This window comes from Amaranthus tricolor, chromosome 1 (genome assembly GCF_026212465.1).
Source record: "Amaranthus tricolor cultivar Red isolate AtriRed21 chromosome 1, ASM2621246v1, whole genome shotgun sequence".
NCBI classification, from domain to species: Eukaryota; Viridiplantae; Streptophyta; class Magnoliopsida; order Caryophyllales; family Amaranthaceae; genus Amaranthus; species Amaranthus tricolor.
In genome coordinates, this window is record NC_080047.1 from 6,449,520 (window position 1) to 6,467,750 (window position 18,231).

At 34.0% G+C, this 18,231-nt stretch overlaps 1 protein-coding gene across 1 annotated transcript; it reads left to right on the forward strand.

The window, feature by feature from the left end:
• Positions 1-275: 275 nt before the first annotated feature.
• LOC130812682 (molybdenum cofactor sulfurase) lies at positions 276-17,970 on the forward strand. The gene is made up of 23 exons (XM_057678239.1): positions 276-590; positions 2,801-2,918; positions 3,053-3,151; positions 3,450-3,508; positions 3,720-3,880; positions 4,821-4,975; positions 6,105-6,231; positions 7,939-8,041; positions 8,114-8,159; positions 9,408-9,446; positions 9,701-9,857; positions 10,631-10,730; positions 11,015-11,128; positions 12,456-12,533; positions 12,613-12,714; positions 12,886-12,982; positions 14,655-14,765; positions 14,875-14,939; positions 15,593-15,744; positions 16,505-16,731; positions 16,826-16,962; positions 17,181-17,291; positions 17,380-17,970. The coding sequence occupies exons 2-23, from the start codon at positions 2,804-2,806 to the stop codon at positions 17,488-17,490; spliced, it is 2,466 nt and encodes an 821-aa protein (XP_057534222.1). The 5' UTR covers positions 276-590; positions 2,801-2,803; the 3' UTR covers positions 17,491-17,970.
• Positions 17,971-18,231: the final 261 nt, after the last annotated feature.

Here is an 18,231-nt window from a genome sequence, read left to right on the forward strand (position 1 = left end):
GAGTAAAAGTGAAGTAAATAGATATTTTAAAAATATTGAAATAAAGTTAGCGGAATAAAATTTGAAAACAACAACTATTAAAAAATATTTTTATAAAGTCAGTAAAAACACATAGAGACAATAAGCAACATTTAAATGTTAAATAAAGTTAGTTAAAAATATGTGAGAATTATAAGCATTTTTAATTAAAATATTATAATAAAAGGAATAATGTTAACTTTATTCAAAATTTATAAAATTCGGACCATAAATAGACCATTCTAAAATGAGAACAATTTCAAGAAATGAAAAATCAACATTTCTCTCAACGTTTCGGGTAGGTGTTACATATAAGTCATAAGCACGTGGAGGAAGGCGGTGTAAAAGAAGAGCAAGAATCACTAATCAGCATTGGGGTCAATTTATTGTGCCGCAGGTCTTCGTGGGTTGCGGGCCAAACGGCCCAAACCCAGCAGTACGAGTATCTTTTTGGTGTTCGGCAATGGCATAGTTCCACCAACTTACCTAACTACTTGGCATAGTTAGACAAAAGATTCTGCAACGTAATTGCCCAAATTGGATTTCAGTTTCTAACACTGTCTTCCATAAAGGTGATTTCTTTGTTCTGTTCAATTCTTTATTTTATGTGTATTTGAAGTTTAAAAATTTCATCAATTGGGTAGTTTTGGTATGTAACTTTATTTTATTTTCTGTTAAGATTGATTATTATGTCCGCCCTTAGGTCCCTTACCCCATACCCAAATTAAAAATTTGTACTTTGTGTATGTTTTGGAAATGTTTGGGAATTAGGCTTGTTGCAATCATGAGTGTGTGTTGTGTTTGATCAAAGTAGATGTCTGTTACGTTGCAGGAAAATATAGTTACCCTGGTACCCAGATTATAATCTTATTTTTAACTTACAGGGTTTTGATGAATCAGTGTATTCCATCTTGTTATTATATGATATGATTAGAGCCCTTTTTATGCGTTTTGGAGATGCTTGGGAATTGGGTTTGTTACAGTTATGAATGTGTGTTGTGCTAAATGAATGTAAATTTATGTTATATTGCATGAAAATAAATGAAATATTACCTTGGTACCAATGGGGTTTTGATGAATCATGTATTTCATCTTGTTTGTATATGACTAGAGCCCTTTATGTATGTTTTAGAGACATTTGGGAATTGGGTTTGTTGCAAATTGCAATCATGAATGTGTGATGTGTTGGATGGAAGTAGATGTATGTTATGTTTCATGAAATTAGGTGAAATTACTTTTATGAAGAGATTAATTATATGAAATGTGAAGTTCAAAACATTTGATAAATAGAGTAATCAAAACCCGATTCAAACAAGTAAAATTTTATTTGAATTTTGGTAGTCTTGTTTGGAAAGTTCAAAGATTAAAGGCGTGTTTAGTTGAGAAGAACTCAACAAACTTAGGAAAAACACAATTCTGTGTCATATAATTGATCACCATCTACATTTATCAATATGTTCATTGGCGCTTTTTGGTAGAAGGCGGAGATTGTTGTGAATATAGAACAATTTTCTGGCTAGCTTTTGGGTTAACCTATTTCTCCTTAGGCCGTGAATGAGTGAACAATTGATTTTATACTCAATTTGTGCTCACTATGCAAGGGGAAAGTAGGATATCCAAGAACTCTTAAAGCCTACCCTTGAAGCAAAAGAGTGGAAGTAAGCAACCACATATAGACTCTATGGTATTCTAGTGTGCAAGTTTTTTCTATTTGCAGTCTTCTTAAAGGGTTATTTAGAATGCATATCTTGACTGTGAAGAAATTTGATAAATTAAGATAGTTTTGAGGTTTTTCTTTTAATCAAGGTACGAGGTTAAAAGGTGTGGAGAAAACCTGTTCTCTAGGATCATCATGGACTTTAGGTTACTTCGGCTCATCTACTCCTTTGCTTCAAAGGGTTAGCTTTGAGATTTTTGGGTAACCTATTTCCTTCTCATGTGATGAAACGATTGGAGCACATGAAAGGTTGATTTGAATATGAGATGATGATTTGACTTATTTCATATCCCCAACAATACAGTTTGATTAAGGAACACAAATGAATAAATGAAGAGTAAAATATTACCATGGGATACAGGTGGTGATCAATTTTATATCATTTATGATTAAGGATCCTTCGAAAGCTTTTGAGCATTTAAGAATTTTCTCTTAATGTATCCAAACCTGAATATATGTTCTTTTTAAATGATACTAACAGTAACTAGTGATTATAAGAGCGTTATTATTAGGGTGCATTCTTTTTATTAGAAATTTACCAACTGACTTATAGGATTAATATGAAATTTTTAGAACTTATTATATGACTTTATTTAGACTCATCATAGTTGTAAATTGTTTTTGGGTAGCTTAAAAGGACTATGGAAGGTTATGTAATTATAGGCATGGTTCTTTCATTCAATTCTTTCTTTTATTTTTTTTATTTATGTTTATTAAGTCTTTGGCATTGTTGTTTTATTCTATGTTAAATCTCTTTTTAAATCTGTTTTTCAAAGATATGTGTTAGTGTTTTCTTTTTTGTTATATATATGTATGTATGGGTGTGGGTGTGGATGGGTAATATGGGTGTGGGTGGGGGGTGGTTGATGGATGAGTGAGGGTGGGTGTGTTGCGCACGTGTCGCATGTGTATACACATGGGGTATATTATTCTGACCATTTGGAGTTAATTTATATTTTGTTTTGGTTGATTTTGCGCAAACCTTAGTTATTAGTTTTTGTCCATGATGATGTTTATGACTATTCAATTTTGCTAAGTTTGACTCATTTTCTTTAATATATCAAGGTGATGGATATGGACAAAGAACAATTTCTTAAAGAATTTGGCAAAGATTATGGTTACTCAGATGGTCCCAAAGTTATTGATGAAATTCGAGCCACTGAATTCAAGAGATTGGCTAATGGTAAGACGACTTTAATTTTTCAGAAGTACAAAGCTTATAAAGAACCTTTTGCTAAATCATACTCTATTTGGATAAAAAGCCTAACTCATTACCTAGATTATTTATGAACTCTTGTTAATGTTTTGAATTTGTAGAAACTGTGTATCTGGATCATGCTGGGGCTACTTTGTATTCTGAGCTACAAATGGAAGCAATCTTCAAAGATCTTACTTCTAGTGTTTTTGGAAATCCCCGTATCCTCGTGATGGTTTTACTGATTATGAATTTTTTTGTTGATATTGCTAATTTAAAAATATATCTCAATTCTTTGTTTAAACATGAATTCCTTTTTAATTTATGGAAGTTGGCTCTCCCCTTTTCTCCTTCTTTAGCATTTGTATATCAAAGACTTTGCTTTTAGATGTTGTTTATGTTCTTTTTGGGAAACTTTTCTTGCATTGAATATCTAGATTGGTAGTGTCAGCCAGCTGCAACTCTATTGCTTTGATTTGAGATGCCATAATTGTGTTTCTTAATGGTAGATGATAATAGACAGTCAAAGTGACTCCAGCACAGCTACTTCTGAAATAATAAGAGAGTGTCGTCAGCAGGTTAGTTTGTTTGTCCGCTTTTTTTAATTGAACCTTAATGGCGTAGGTAGCTACGTATAGTTGTGCTTCTTAAATTGCTCAGTTTATCAAATATTTATCCGAAGTTGGTGTTGCGTTTGGAATTAGAGTTTGTATATTAGAGGTCCTTGAGCTGTGCTAATCTCAACGGCTTCTTCCTTAGTTGTTGATTATGATGTATGGTGTGTGCCAGGTCCTGGATTATTGCAATGCATCTGCAAAAGAATACAAATGTATCTTTACTTCTGGAGCAACGGCTGCTTTAAAGATGATTGGAGAGGCTTTTCCTTGGACCAGTCAGAGCTGCTTTATGTACACAATGGAGAATCACAATAGTGTCATAGGGATCAGAGAGTATCCGTTTTATTCTAGGAAATTAAATATGCTAATTTTTCTTTCCCCTTTATATTTTTTCAATTGGCGCAGACCTACTCCGACCTACTGGAGTTGTTTCTAAGTAATGACATACCATACATGTGGGTTGTCAGTAAGTTAAATTTTTTACCGGGCAGAAGCTTTAGTGTCTTGGCTTTGGACTAATTCAGTTGCTTTATGTAAATGGTCTTTTTTCACTAGGACGTGTGATGGTCGGGCTGAAGCGTTTGATTTCATCATAGAATATCTTTTATGTGGAGCGTAGAGTCATGGAATTATAGATCACTTATTTAATCTTAGGTTTGACATGGACGTTTTTCCAGGATGTCAATCAAAACATAAATTCCTCACCTTATAGCTTATGGGATTGTTCTAATGGAAGGAAATATACCTTGTAATTTGTTCTAGACTTGCTTTCAAGAACCCTTTGGTAGTTATCAGGAGGGTGCTAGAATGTTTTTAATCTGTATTAGGATCTACATCTTCATCTGCCTTTGTTAATAGCTAGCATCCCCGTTTGATTGTTGGTACTTGGTATTAACGAGTGGTATTGGGAATGAGTTTTAGTATTAATTTTCATTAAATGAGATATGTCATTCCTATGATGATGAAACTTTTATCCTCAAACATGTTTTTTCTTCAAATTTTTCCATGACTACCAAATACCACCTTTCAAGTCATAATAGGTGGGAATAAATTGTTTGAAAAATAATGACTAGAGTAGGACAAGCATGATAATAAACCTTGTCAAGTAGTTTTTTTAATCATATTACATCAGCTTTTTCTTTACCATTCCCATCATTTATTATCAATAGTCAAACAGACCACTTAATATTGTATGCTTCCCTTTAAATTGGTGTCCACATACTGTGGTAAATGTGTCTTTTTGATGTCTGGATCTCAGCTTAACAAACCCCAGATATGCGTTATGTCAAGGAGCTGCTGCTATTGCTGTCGATTTAAATGAATTTGTGGATCTAGACACAACCTCCATTGAGCAGAAAACTTTGTTTAATGTTTCGCAACATACTATACAGAGGAGGAATGACAGTGGAAGCAAGGAAGATGTTGCAGGTAATTTTTTTTCTGGATTCTGTGAGTTCAAAATATCGTTTTCTTTTGTAGAGAAAGTAAGTTTTATAAGGATAGTTTGTCTTCCTAGAAGAAAGATAATGATATTGTCGCCTTGTTGCGTATATATAGTTTTTGAGTTTTTTTGTAGATTTTACTGATTAACATTGTATGGGAAAACCTTACACTTTAATTTAACGTAAGGAGATGAATATTCAAGTAATGTATCCACAAAGAACAGTCAAGGTCCGAAACCTGCTATGAGTATCAAGAATGACTCAAAGTCTCATACATGGCTCATTCCACCTAAATTAAATTTTTCAAAGACAAAATATTAATCTAGAAACTTAATAATCATGGAAGAGTTTATTTTGGAATTGATTTAAAAAAAATGATTATTTGTGATATTGCTTCACTTTAGGGAGTATTGTCATCTAGTATTAACAAAGAATCTTCTTTGCAGTTTTTTACATTTCTTGAGTGTCTCAAGTCAGATGTACACACAGACGCACACAAAGTTCCCTTACGGCCCGTTTGGTTGTCAGTATTAAATGATGAAAATGGTAATGGAAAGTTAGTGTAATTTTTGTGGGGGAAATCTCTTAACAAGTTTAATGGTCATGCTTGTTCAACTTCATTCATCTCTTTTTCTTTACATAATTTATTCCAATGCATTACCATTCGGAGATGTGATATTCGATGGTAATGGAAAATTATGAAAAAAGAATTTTTTTATTATAAAAGTTTCAGCACCATTAGAATAACATGGTAGTATGATATATTTCATGAAAATTTACAGTACATATCATTCCCAGTACCACCATTTAGTACGAAAAACCAAACGGGCTGTAAAGGTAGACCCTAATCTTGTAACATTCCCTTGCTTCACATAAAGCACCATAGGGAAAATCCTAATTTTATGCAACTCTGCCTTGAGCTGTTTTGTTTGCTTCACTTTCTTACTTTTGCACCTTAATGCTCTTGCTTTTTTTGCCAAAGATCTGGATCCTGGGAGTATGAAACTGTTTACAGTTTTTATGTTTTTTTCAATGTGTAGTCATTGTCCTTGACAATTTCTGGATGTTTGAGAGTTTCTTAAGTGCTTGACATATTTTGTTTACATTCTGCACAGGCAATCCATGTCATTTGTTTGCCTTTCCATCAGAGTGCAACTTTTCTGGTGTGAGGTTCAATCTTGACTTTGTAAGAGCTATCAAGGAGCAGTCAAATGGAATGTTTAAGGATAAAATGCTGACCAAGTAAGTGACTTTCTATTATGTTAATTGTTGCATGCATTATATTATTGTTTTTACTTAATTGGATTAGCTGGATTGTGGATCATAGATTAGTCTTACTGATGTTTATGCTTATATGGTGTAAAGACCCTGATAGTTTTCTGATTCTTCCTGGAAGTTCTGCCATGCTTCCGAGCTCTTTCCTGTTAGTCTGTTACAATGGATGAGAGGTAAGAGCCATGCGAAGAGAGTAAAGTGAAAGGGAAGAGTCGTGAATACAGACAGAACAATAACTGAGAAAAATTGGGCTGAGAGACTCGCTTCAGTAAATGACCACGAATGATTTCTCAGCATACCCACACATGGACATAGCTCATCTATTTGTATATTGTTGATCTGGTGAGAAATGGCGAAGCTGCCTATGCCCTTGTCTTGCCTTAAAGTTTTGGGATATTGTTTTGTGATTGTGGATTTGGACTACTGTCAGTGGTTGGGTCAATACACATGGCCCATGGCATTCTATCGTGTTTGTAAGTATTTTCAAAGGAAAAAAACTACTTTGAGGATGCACATAGTCCTAATGATGTAGAATAAGCTTAATTGGAAGGGAAACCTATGTAGCTTTTTGTAGATATTATGTCCTTGACAATTTTGCTTTGTGGCTTGTGTCAATTTAAAGTCTGTCATGCTTACCTCAGACTTTTATGAAGGGTGAATCCTAGGAGCACCTCTTTTCAGCCCCTAATGGTTGAGGAGGTTTTTTGAAACCTTATAGGTGGGTGAGGCTTAGTTCTTTTGGGGGTGGTATCTTCATTATCTAGTCTTTTCTGTCTAGATATCTCTGTTTATAACATCTCTTTTCAGGATTTCTCAAGCTATTATCAGAACCGAGATGTTTGAAGGGACATATGCGCCATTACTTTTGGGTAGAATGTGAGGGTTTAGGAAGGAGAGAAGAAACCATTTTGTTGGATGGGAGTTGGGGCATAGTCTGCATGATGCCCCGGTTTAGAAGTCAATCACAGGGTGTTGTGCTTTCACAGAATGTGCACTTCTGAAGAATTCTCAAGAATGGAACGTAGGTGAATTGACTAACTTATTAGTAGCACTGGAGAGTTTTTGTTACTTGGACATGGGAATTCATATCTAATACGGGTATGTGCCCAAGTGTTAGAGTTGGCCATCTTTTTAAAGTATGTATTTTTGGCCCAAAATGAAGTTTCTACATCCACCCATGTCTGTGAAGCAAATTGGAGAGTCCAAGTAACATAGCGCCTAGCGGAGAGTTGTGCTTCCCTCAATTCCTAGATTAAGAGGATTTATCAAGGATATAATTATGGACTTCCTCTTGTAAAATGTTGTTTTCTAATGTTACTTAAAACTTAAGACTCCCAATTACCCTTGGATTGACTCTTAATGAAAGTAATCCTTCGCCGACATTAATGATTTGGATTCTTCAGCCTATGTATACTAAGGGAAGAAGGTTTTATTGGAAGTCAACATGCTTGTTTATACTTTGAATTTTGTGGCTGAAAGGTAACATTAATATTTTCCAGTGACAAATGGACATGGTGTGGTATGTGGGATCTTTCTAATTGCTTATTGACAATTCTGTAAGACTAACACTCCCTGATTGCTTATTGACATTTCATCCTTTATTTTTAAAAGCTTTTTGGATATTAGTGGGAACTTGTTCTTGAGTCTGTGTTTTTTAAATTTTCTTGTGGAAAGGGGTCGCTGGCTTGTCTTGATAGATGCTGCCAAAGGATGTGCAATGGAACCTCCCGATTTAACAAGATATCCTGCTGATTTTGTTGCTTTATCATTTTATAAGGTATTCATCCAACTACTCTTGGTAATGTTTATAGATGTATGCTGATTTGTTCAACATTTTTTCCATCTGTAGATATTTGGCTATCCAACTGGGCTTGGTGCTCTCATTGTTCGAAATGGTAAGTGATTGTATAGGTCTAGTTTATTGTGTTTACCATGTTTATTCAGCGAGCAAGGACCAAAGGAAAGGTAACAAGTTGATGAATCGGAGTGGGTATTGAAATAGATGAACAAAAGGGGAAATAAGCGGGGTAGTATAAGCTACGACTGATTCTCTGGATTAGCTTTGGACTCAAAAGGTTGAAACATCTAATGTGAGGCATGGGGGCATATGATTATTTGTTACAAGTTTGAAAAATAAAGAAATGCTGTACTTATGTTCCATATACTTCGGGTAAAAAACAATGGAGAGATCATTTATTGTATTTTGTAATCATATTTGGGTCTAATAGTAAATACTTTCATGTATTAATTCTTTAATTCTAATAATATTTCAATTTTTAGAAAGTGTTATTTTTAGTAATAGTGTGAAGTATTGAAAATTGAGTTTCCTTTTTCTGAGATGGAGTGAGCAATATCTTGTTTAATGAATGAATTTCTTATTTTTTTTAATGTTGCGACAGCCAACAAATATGTTTCTAAAGCATTTACATCATGATAGAGTTATATTAAGAAAATTTCTATTTTAGAAAGCTAGCATAGTAGCATTCCTGTGAGAATATCTCTGCAACATAGATAGTATATAACAAGAATTCTATTTGATGAAGGATATACTAAGTAGTTCTATTATTGATGTGTTTGGACAACGGGATATGAAGAAAGTAAAGAGTGGAGGACCGATGGATCTTTTCTTCTTTGTTTGCAATGAATTGGAAGCAAAGAATGAGAGGAAGCTAGGAAGATGCATTTTCTTGTTCCTTTGAAAAGATTAAATCCTTCCATAGTTGGATAGGCCATAGGCTGTCGGGAAGTGTTATGTCTGCGGAAAATCTTGGTTGCTTGTCTTCACTTGAGCAACCTATGCTTAACGCTGAGAGTTACATCTTGATTTTAGATTATAATAGAATAAAGTAAAATGACTCATTAAATCATGTGCACTTATTTATGTGAAGCTACGCATGGCGTTTGCTACCAAGAGTCTCAGAAACAACCTCTTTGTTAGTTTGTCATTAACAAGGGTAAAGTTACGTATATCCAACCCTCCAATTCTCACCTAAGTCATGACATTGTATTAATGCAGTAGTGTTGTTGTCGTCTCAAGAATTGACCCAAAGTTCTTAAAACAATGATGATATAGATTAAAAGAGTCCTTTTTTTTTGAATGATGAAAGGAGTCCTTTACTAATTCATTTGTTTGTGAATTTCAGAATCTGCAAAGTTGCTGAAGAAAACTTATTTTGCTGGAGGTATGTAATTGTTTTTGAAATTACGTAGATGACTGATGTAATAGCTCCAACATTCCTTTAGATTATACATCACCAACTTGACGCTGCAGGCTGCAGAAGTTGTTTGGCTTGGTTAATTTGTAAGAACATGCAGTCTTAGTGTTAAATCTTGATGAGTAGAGACTGTTGTAGTTTGTGACTTACATTAAAGGGAGGGTAACTCATTCTATTAACTTATATTGTTGTATTGATTTTAAAACAAATTGGTCTTCCAGGAACTGTAGCTGCGTCAATTGCTGATGTGGACTTTGTCAAGCATAGACATGGAATTGAGGAATCTTTTGAGCATGGAACTGCATCTTTTTTAAGTATTGCTTCCATTCACCATGGCTTTGAAATAGTGAACACGCTTACTATTTCTGCAATCTCTCGGTATGGAATTTCCCGAAAAGCAACATCCTATTCTTTTAGACTTGCTTCTAGTTCTATATAACTTTAATATCATACAGCAGACTGTAGGATGCTTCTTGAGGTTGTGTATAGAAGTTTATAAGAGCGAAGAGAACATGATCTTGGTTTCATCTAGTTTTATTTATCTCTAGTGACCTTGCTCAACCACCGGTCCATAGCATTTAGGTTTCCTTAAATTACAAGGTCTTAACGCTTAGTTTAGGCCCATTTTCTTCAAGGCTTTCATCAATTCCTAAATAACATATTTGGAGTTACAGAACCCAAAATCGCAACCACTAAGCCTAGGTAACCTTTCTTAATCATCTGAGCTACGCCACAACGTATAAGATAATAGCTTTTTTGGAACCACCTAGTAACCATATTGATTAAATGCAAGCTCCCCATGTTAAATGTTTCTTTTTTTTTTTTTCCATCGTTGACCATTGTTGCGTACAGCCATTCCTTCCAAACCCGCCTAGGCGAGAGCCACTTGACATTCGGGTACTGGCACGTTATTGTACTTTTGTGTTGCAAATTTATTTGAACGCCAGAATTATGTGTGTTCTTGTTTACTTTCTAATAAGATAAGTGAACACGTATGCTGTAAAACACACTCGTATAATTTTAACGAGCTGTCTGTTATATTTTTCCTCTCTCTTGAACTGCTGGTTTATAAATTATAATGTGTACAAATTTAGCTAATTCGGAAGTGTATACTCATATGCCGATGATAATTCAAAATTTTGATCTTGAAGGCACACTTCATCTCTTACAACATATCTGAGGAGAGTACTGTCCAGCTTGAAGCATGGTAATGGAGCAGATGTGTGCATACTTTATGGAGATAGCAGTATGGTTAGTATATATACAGTCTTGCACTTGCAATTTCAGGAAGGCTGTTTTCGTTGTATATTTGGCCTTTGGTTGGAAACATGTATTCTGTTTACTTAGCTTAATTAGTTACGGGAACATTTCTGTGGAATATACCGTTTTTAACAATGTAATCTGAACTTAAAAAACTACCATGTTGAGAATAAAGCTCTCAATATGCATTTGTATCTTATATTTAATACCTAAACAAATTCTGTATTTATATCTTGATTTTATTTCCAGTGCCTAATTCTGAAGCTATTTTGTAGATGTCCGAGAAGAAGAGATCAATGGTTTCATTCAACTTAAAAAGGCCAGATGGCTCTTGGTATGGCTATCGAGAGGTGGAAAAGTTAGCTTCTCTATCTGGAATTCAGCTGCGGGTAAGACATTCGATTTACTTTTTTGTTCCATTTAGCTTTTTCTAGATTTTTTTTAGGAAAAATTATAAGAAACTACCTAATCTATATGTCTATTTGCAAAAAACTACCTTATGTATTTTTTTTCAAAAAACTACCTTATGTATTTTTTTTCAAAAAACTACCTAATGTGATATATTTCTCTGCAAATGACTACCACTTAATGGAAAACACTAAATGACCGTTAAGTTAGAGGGTTTGACCAATTTGAGAGGTTAAGTTGTCTATGTGGCAGTATCTCATTGGTCCTCGTATTTTTAAATAATTAAAAATTATAACACATAAATTAACAAAATATAAAAATAAAAGATATTTGACGTCATTTTTACCCATCATAACGATTTTTTTCAAAAAAGGACATCGCAGTTATCCTTATAAGGTAACTCTTTCAAAAATCCGGTCGAAATAAGTACTTATTTGCCTATTTTCCGATACGTAAACCGAAAAATATATTTGACGTCATTTTTACCTATCATAATGATTTTTTTCAAAAAACGGATGTCGCGATTATCCTTATGGGTAACTCTTTCGTAAATCCGGTCAAAACAAGTACTTATTCGCCTATTTCTCGACGCGTGAATTGAAAAAGATATTTAACGTCATTTTTACCCATCAAAACGTTTTTTTTTAAAAAAAACGGACGTCGTGATTACCCTTATGAGATAAATCTTTCGAAAATCCGGTCGGAACACCCTTATGGGATTTTCTAAAGAGTTATCCCATAAGGATAATCATGACGTCCGTTTTTTGAAAAAATATCATTATGATGGTAAAAATGACGTTAAATATCTTTATCGGTTTATGTATCGGAAAATAGGCGAATAAGTCCTTGTTTCGACCAAATTTTCAAAATAGTTATCCCATAAGGGTAATCGAGACATCCGTTTTTTTTAAAAAAATTCGTTATATGGGTAAAAATGACGTCAAATATCTTTTATTTTAATTTTTTTAATTTATGTGTTTCAATTTTTAATTATTTAAAAATACGAGGACCAATGAGATATTGCCACATAGACAACTTAACCTCTCAAATTGGTTAAACCCTCAAACTTAACAGTCAATCAACATTTTTAGTTAAGTGGTAGTCATTTGCAGAGAAATATATCACATTAGGTAGTTTTTTGCAAAAAAAATAAAAATACATAAGGTAGTTTTTTGCAAAAAAAAAAAAAATACATAAGGTAGTTTTTTGCAAATAGACCTATAGATTAGGTAGTTTCTTATAATTTTTCCTTTTTTTAATTTATGCTTTTGTTTGGGCTGAGCATCTATCTATGGTATTTTTGTGTAGACAGGATGTTTTTGTAATCCTGGAGCATGTGCGAAATACCTTGGCCTTTCTCACTTAGAGCTCCTTTCAAATGTTGAGGTATTCGGTTATCGTACTTTTTAGTTTTTACGTATAGTCCACTTCATTCATTCTTGATATCCATCTTGTCTTCTATTAGGCTGGCCATATCTGCTGGGATGATTTTGACATTGTGAATGGAAAGCCAACTGGAGCTGTTAGAGTGTCTTTTGGTTACATGTCAATTTTTGAGGAGGCTAAGGTAATGACTTGAAGACTTGTAATTCAACAAACAAGTTGTTAATTACGTTGTGTGTAAAACTAAAAGATTCTTGTTTGTTCTCTTGAAGGGTTGTTGAGCTTAATTATGTGATCTGGTTTTTCGTTTTGAGAACTACTAATTGTAATATTCTTGCCTTATTTCTGTATGTAGAAACTAGTGGACTTCATAGTAAGGTCCTTTGTGGTACTGCCAACTCCAGGGAGAAATAGATGGTCACTACAGGATTCTAATGCTACCATGATCAAAGGTTAATTAATCTCTTGCAACTAAGATACAATTCTATTGAAATATACATATTAGACTTGAAGTTTCCCGTCTGTCATCAATGTGCATTAGAGCAGTTCTGTGATTTATTTGATTGAAACATGATTTTTTTTTCTATATATTTAGGGCTTTCAGTATGGATTTGACATTTTCAGTGATGTTTGCCTGTTTTGAGACACACATATTTGAGCTTGACTGTAATAACGAGTTTGTCCTTGCACTCCCTCCTCAGTCCTCCCTAAGAAAATTTTCAAAAGGACCCCCGTATGGTGGACAAGATACTCCCTCTATCTGAAAGAACTAGATGGATACCCGTGCCATGCACGAAGATTGGAAAAAAAAAGTTTGAGTTAAATTTATACTTATATAATATTTGTTTTTAAAGATTATAAAGAAGGTTATTAGTTAGTATTTTAAAGATTATTTATATATATCAAGATATTCTCTTTTATTTTGGAAATAATATTGAAAAATAATACTGGTTTTCAAATTTAGTCACGTTTCATTTTGGAAATAATATTGGAAATCTTGGAAAATAATACAGCTTACCAACTCTTGTTTTGCACGTTAAATTGTAGTATATTAGAAAATACATTTCAATGCAATTTCAGCTGCCATGTCAACATAAAAATGAGCTGAAAAGCTTTTGTTGAGAGTCTAACACGTGTTAGTCTTGTTTCTTCATTAGTAGTTTTTATTTTTATAGATAGGAAATAATATTGGAAAATAATATTGGTTTATAAATTTAGTCACATTTCATTTCAAATTTAATATAGGAAATCAATTTGGAAAATAATACAATTTACCAGATCTTCAGCATGTTAAATTATAGTATATTAGGAAATGATTTTCACCGCAAATTTAGCTGCCACGTCAGCATAAAATGAGCGGGAAAACTTTCTTTGAGAGTCTGACACGTGTCAGGTCTTGTTTCTTCATTAGTAGTTTTTATTTCTTCATTAGTAGTTTTTATAGATTATATAGATAGATTATAGATTCACGTCATTTTCTTCTTTAGTTAATCTCATTGAATTTGTCCCATTTCTATTTTTAGCCATGACCCTTGCTCTTTCTTTAATTCTTATCTACACGTTTAAGTCAACTTTTCATTTCATCCGCATATTTCTCACTTTCCCATATAATATACTTGTACTTACTTTTTTGATTTTCACCTTATTTGTACTTGTGGCTATTTCTTTGAGACCAGAGGGAGTAGATGGAAGTTCACTATCCTTCGTTTTCTTGATCCATGGATAAAATGTTCAGACTACTTTCATCATCAATATTGAGGATATTTCATTGCAAAAAGTAAAAAGAACTTGAGTTTTATGTTTATGTTTAGGGGAATTTTTATTCAGATGTTTTAATCCTGAAGGTTTTGGTTAAGATACGTCCTGTTTTATCTTGACTATTGTAAACTGAAATAAGAAAAATTCTTTTCGTTCTTTGATTTATTCGGAAGCAGCTTATTCATTTGATGATCAAATCATTATGAATGACATAAAGGGAAAACTAAAAAAGCTAGACCAACCAACAAGAAAGTTTTTGGAAGGGCTCTCTTGCTATATACGGCAGTTTAATGGATTTCGACACAAGATGATGTACTATTTTTTTTACGTTGCATTATCTCAGGAATTTTTTTTTTCTGGATGTAGGCTCAGAGAATATGCACAAAACCACAAACGTGTATTTGAAGTCCATAAGTGTATACCCAATAAAATCGTGTGCAGGATTCTCTGTTGATAGTTGGCCTTTTAGCAAAACAGGTTCTTGTTTCTTATGTTGTTAAAAGTCTTACAGATTTTTCATCTTTGAATCATATGCAATTGCTTTCGGCTTAAGAGTTTCTTTATAATGCGCGTTCCATATTTGTAGGACTGTTACATGACCGACAATGGCTTCTAAGAAGTCCAAGTGGAGAAATCCTTACTCAGAAAAAGGTGTGTTTCCAAATTTATGCTCCATCAGAAATATTTGTTTGTGGGCAAAGAATTTTCGTGTGTTGGTTCATCGTATTTAATGTTATCCGGATACTTGTTTGAGAGTTGGAAACTGAGACATGCGCTGTAGTCGGGGCTAAAAATGCTTGAAACTATTGGACATGGGGACACTATGAGATTTGGTCACGGCGACAATAAGCATAATTAAAAAGTATTTTATCGCACAATATTAATTTTTCGTACCTTTTCTAGTCGTCGTCATCATCATCATCGTACCCAGTGTATTCCGCACAGAAAACCATGAGCAGGGCCTAGGGAAGGAAGAACAGCGGCAACTCATACCCGTAAAGGAGAGCGCGGCCAAAGAGTCCCTCTACTCGAGAGATACCTTTTCTAGTATTTATAATGAAAATGAATGTCTAATGTCTTAACAGTATAGAGTTTTGGGTGTTTCTTATTTTATGAAGATTTATTTTAGAGACTAACGAACACCGAAAACTGTTGGTCCCAAGTAGATGTCTAAACTCCACTTGTTTAATTTCTTCGTAAGGGATTCTTGGAGACCCTTTACTTGCCTAGTGATCTTTGTGCTTGCCTATAAACAGTTTCGTTTTCTGTATTATGTGATTTTATGGTTTGATTTTTAATTGCAGGCCCCAGAAATGAGTCTTATAAGTACATATATAGACCTGAACCAAGGTATCCTGTTCGTCAAATCACCACGTTGCAAAACAGAGCTCCAGATTCCCCTGAAATTAGAATCATATTTTGGTGAAGCAGAAGAGATAGGCTTACATGGCCACAGGTTTTCATCTAGATTCTTGGTTTCAGTTCTTTGTGCATCTTATATACACCTTAGGGGCCCCACAGTATTCCGATTGTGGAAGATTTAAAATTACTCATAAATGAATCTGCGAGAGTCACATATATAGTGTTCTATTGAAAAGAGAAAATTTCCGAAAGGATGAATTGGGATGCAAGTAGTCATTCGATTGCTTAATCTGATGGTTAGAATGGCATGTCACATGTAGCGCTAGTTCTCACGTTGAGACTAGAGTACATGTGACCTAAACCTATTTATATCTTTTCGCTCCCATGCTTCCTCCTTGCCTTATATAATAATTATGCCACCCTAAAGCTCACCAATCTTACAAATTGTGATGATAGAAAATCAAAATGATCCATGTGGATGACCCATGCTTTCTTTATCCTTTCATTTTGAAATGTTTGGTTCACTATATATTGCAAAGTGTTAAATTAGGCTGGACTTATAGTGAATGCCTGCATATTAACACGGGGAGACACGGGATGCACACAAATCATAAGCCAAGGAGATATATACCATCCCAAAACCATATGGCAATGGGAAGAATGGCTCCAATAACTTACAAAGTGTGCACACAATTTTTAATTTGTCGAAGTGAGATAAACCATTCGAATACAAAGTACATGCATTTCAGATTATGATTTTTTTTTTTTCATTGCTTGTGACTTGCAAGGAGCTTTTTTTGATTAATCCATTGAATTACCATATGATATGCTAAAAGTGGAATGACAATTGCCAGATATGATGTGCAATGCTATAACCAGGAATTCAACAGTTGGTTTAGTGATGCAATTACTCGTCCATGCATTCTCTGGAGATCCTTGGCTTCACATTGTTATCCAAACAAGCAGGAAAATGCAGGCATGTGCAGGGATATGCGGAGTTCATTAAGTTTTGTCAATGAAGCCCAATTCTTGCTAATATCTGAAGCAAGTGTTACGGAACTCAACAACAGATTAAAATCGAGTAAGCATCTAAACCATTTTATTTTATGTCAACCGTTATCTTCATATGCCGAATTTGTCCTTGTCTGTTCTGTAACAGAATGTTTGTGTTACAGAATCATCTCAAATTCCGGAAGCACCAATCGTTCAGGTTCCGCCAATGAGATTTCGTCCGAACCTTGTCATATCCGGAGGCAAGCCATATGATGAAGATCTATGGAGAGGAGCCCGAATCGGGAGCAAATATTTTACTGTAAGTTTGTGTTATCAACTGTATTTCAAAAACATTTTCAAATTTTGATGCATTTGCGTGAGACATACTTCTGAAAGAAACCCAAAATCTTAAAGGCCCAAATACAGTTCCTTGTTGAATTGATCCATCGAAAGTTTACCCTTTTATTAGTTTCATAAATATATGTTATGGTGTACGTTAAAACTCAATTTTAGTTTTTTCGTGCTTTCATCTAATAGTCGCTTGGAGGGTGCAATCGCTGCCAAATGATCAACTTTGATCACCAGTCCGAACACGTAAAAAAAACAAGTGAGCCGTTGGCAACTTTGGCATCATATAGACGAGTGAAGGTGGGTCATAACTTCCTATGTTTATCTCTTGCGTTTTGTCTTGTATCGTTTCTTATTATTGTTTTGAATGGTTAAATTTTTGAAGCAGGGAAGAATTTTGTTTGGAATATTGCTGCGAGCTGAGAATAGCAGTCTGGAAGATGAGGATTTGGATACGTGGATAGCAGTCGGGGAAAAAGTATATCCAGATTTGTCATAGGGAAGAAAACCCAGGTTGGTTACAAAACTCAGGGTGCACCTTTATGATACCCTTATACATCAACAAACAACATCGATTACCTTAACGGAATTTCTATAGGCAGCCATATCTTCATGGCACATTTGTTTATTTTAGTCTCTCGAGTTTTACTCCCAAGATCGACTTTGTTGCATAAAATAAGCCACCGTTTTACGAGTATCTGAAAGCATCCATTAGACACAATTGCATTAGACAACACAACCTATATAGGCATACAACGCGAGGTCCAAATAAATCATAAGTTTTGTTGTGTAGATTTGATGTAAATGGTTATAGTTCATTGATGAAAGCTTAGAGTTGTAAGTGCTACATAGAACTACACTTCATGTATGTATATGTAAACATGTAAGTTATAAACAAAAAGTAGTATGACATTTCCTATTTCATTGTAGGGTTTTTTAAATGTTGTCTTTCTATTCAAATACATTGGATAATTTTTGTTATAGTAGATCTTTACACTTCAATTTCATCGACGAGGGCGTACTTTAAAGAGAACGGTAGGATAACATTGTGGACGGAAAGGAAGGGAAGTGAGAAAAAGAGACGGGAAGAAAAGCAAAGGGAAGGAGCCACTGAGTTTTCTGTTTTCTTTTGTATTTCTTTTCATTGTTAAATGAGATTAGTTTCTCACAAATTTTGCTATCCTTTTATTTGAGATTGATTTTTAAATTTTTGCATTATTATATTTTCTACTTTAACATA

Coding starts and splice junctions, on each gene's coding strand:
- LOC130812682 (XM_057678239.1), top strand. CDS start 2,804: ATGGATATGGACAAAGAACAATTTCTTAAAGAATTTGGCAAAGATTAT. Junction 3,152..3,449: donor TAGTGTTTTTGGAAATCCCC/GTATCCTCGTGA, acceptor AGATGATAATAG/ACAGTCAAAGTGACTCCAGC. Junction 16,963..17,180: donor TCGGGAGCAAATATTTTACT/GTAAGTTTGTGT, acceptor TTCATCTAATAG/TCGCTTGGAGGGTGCAATCG.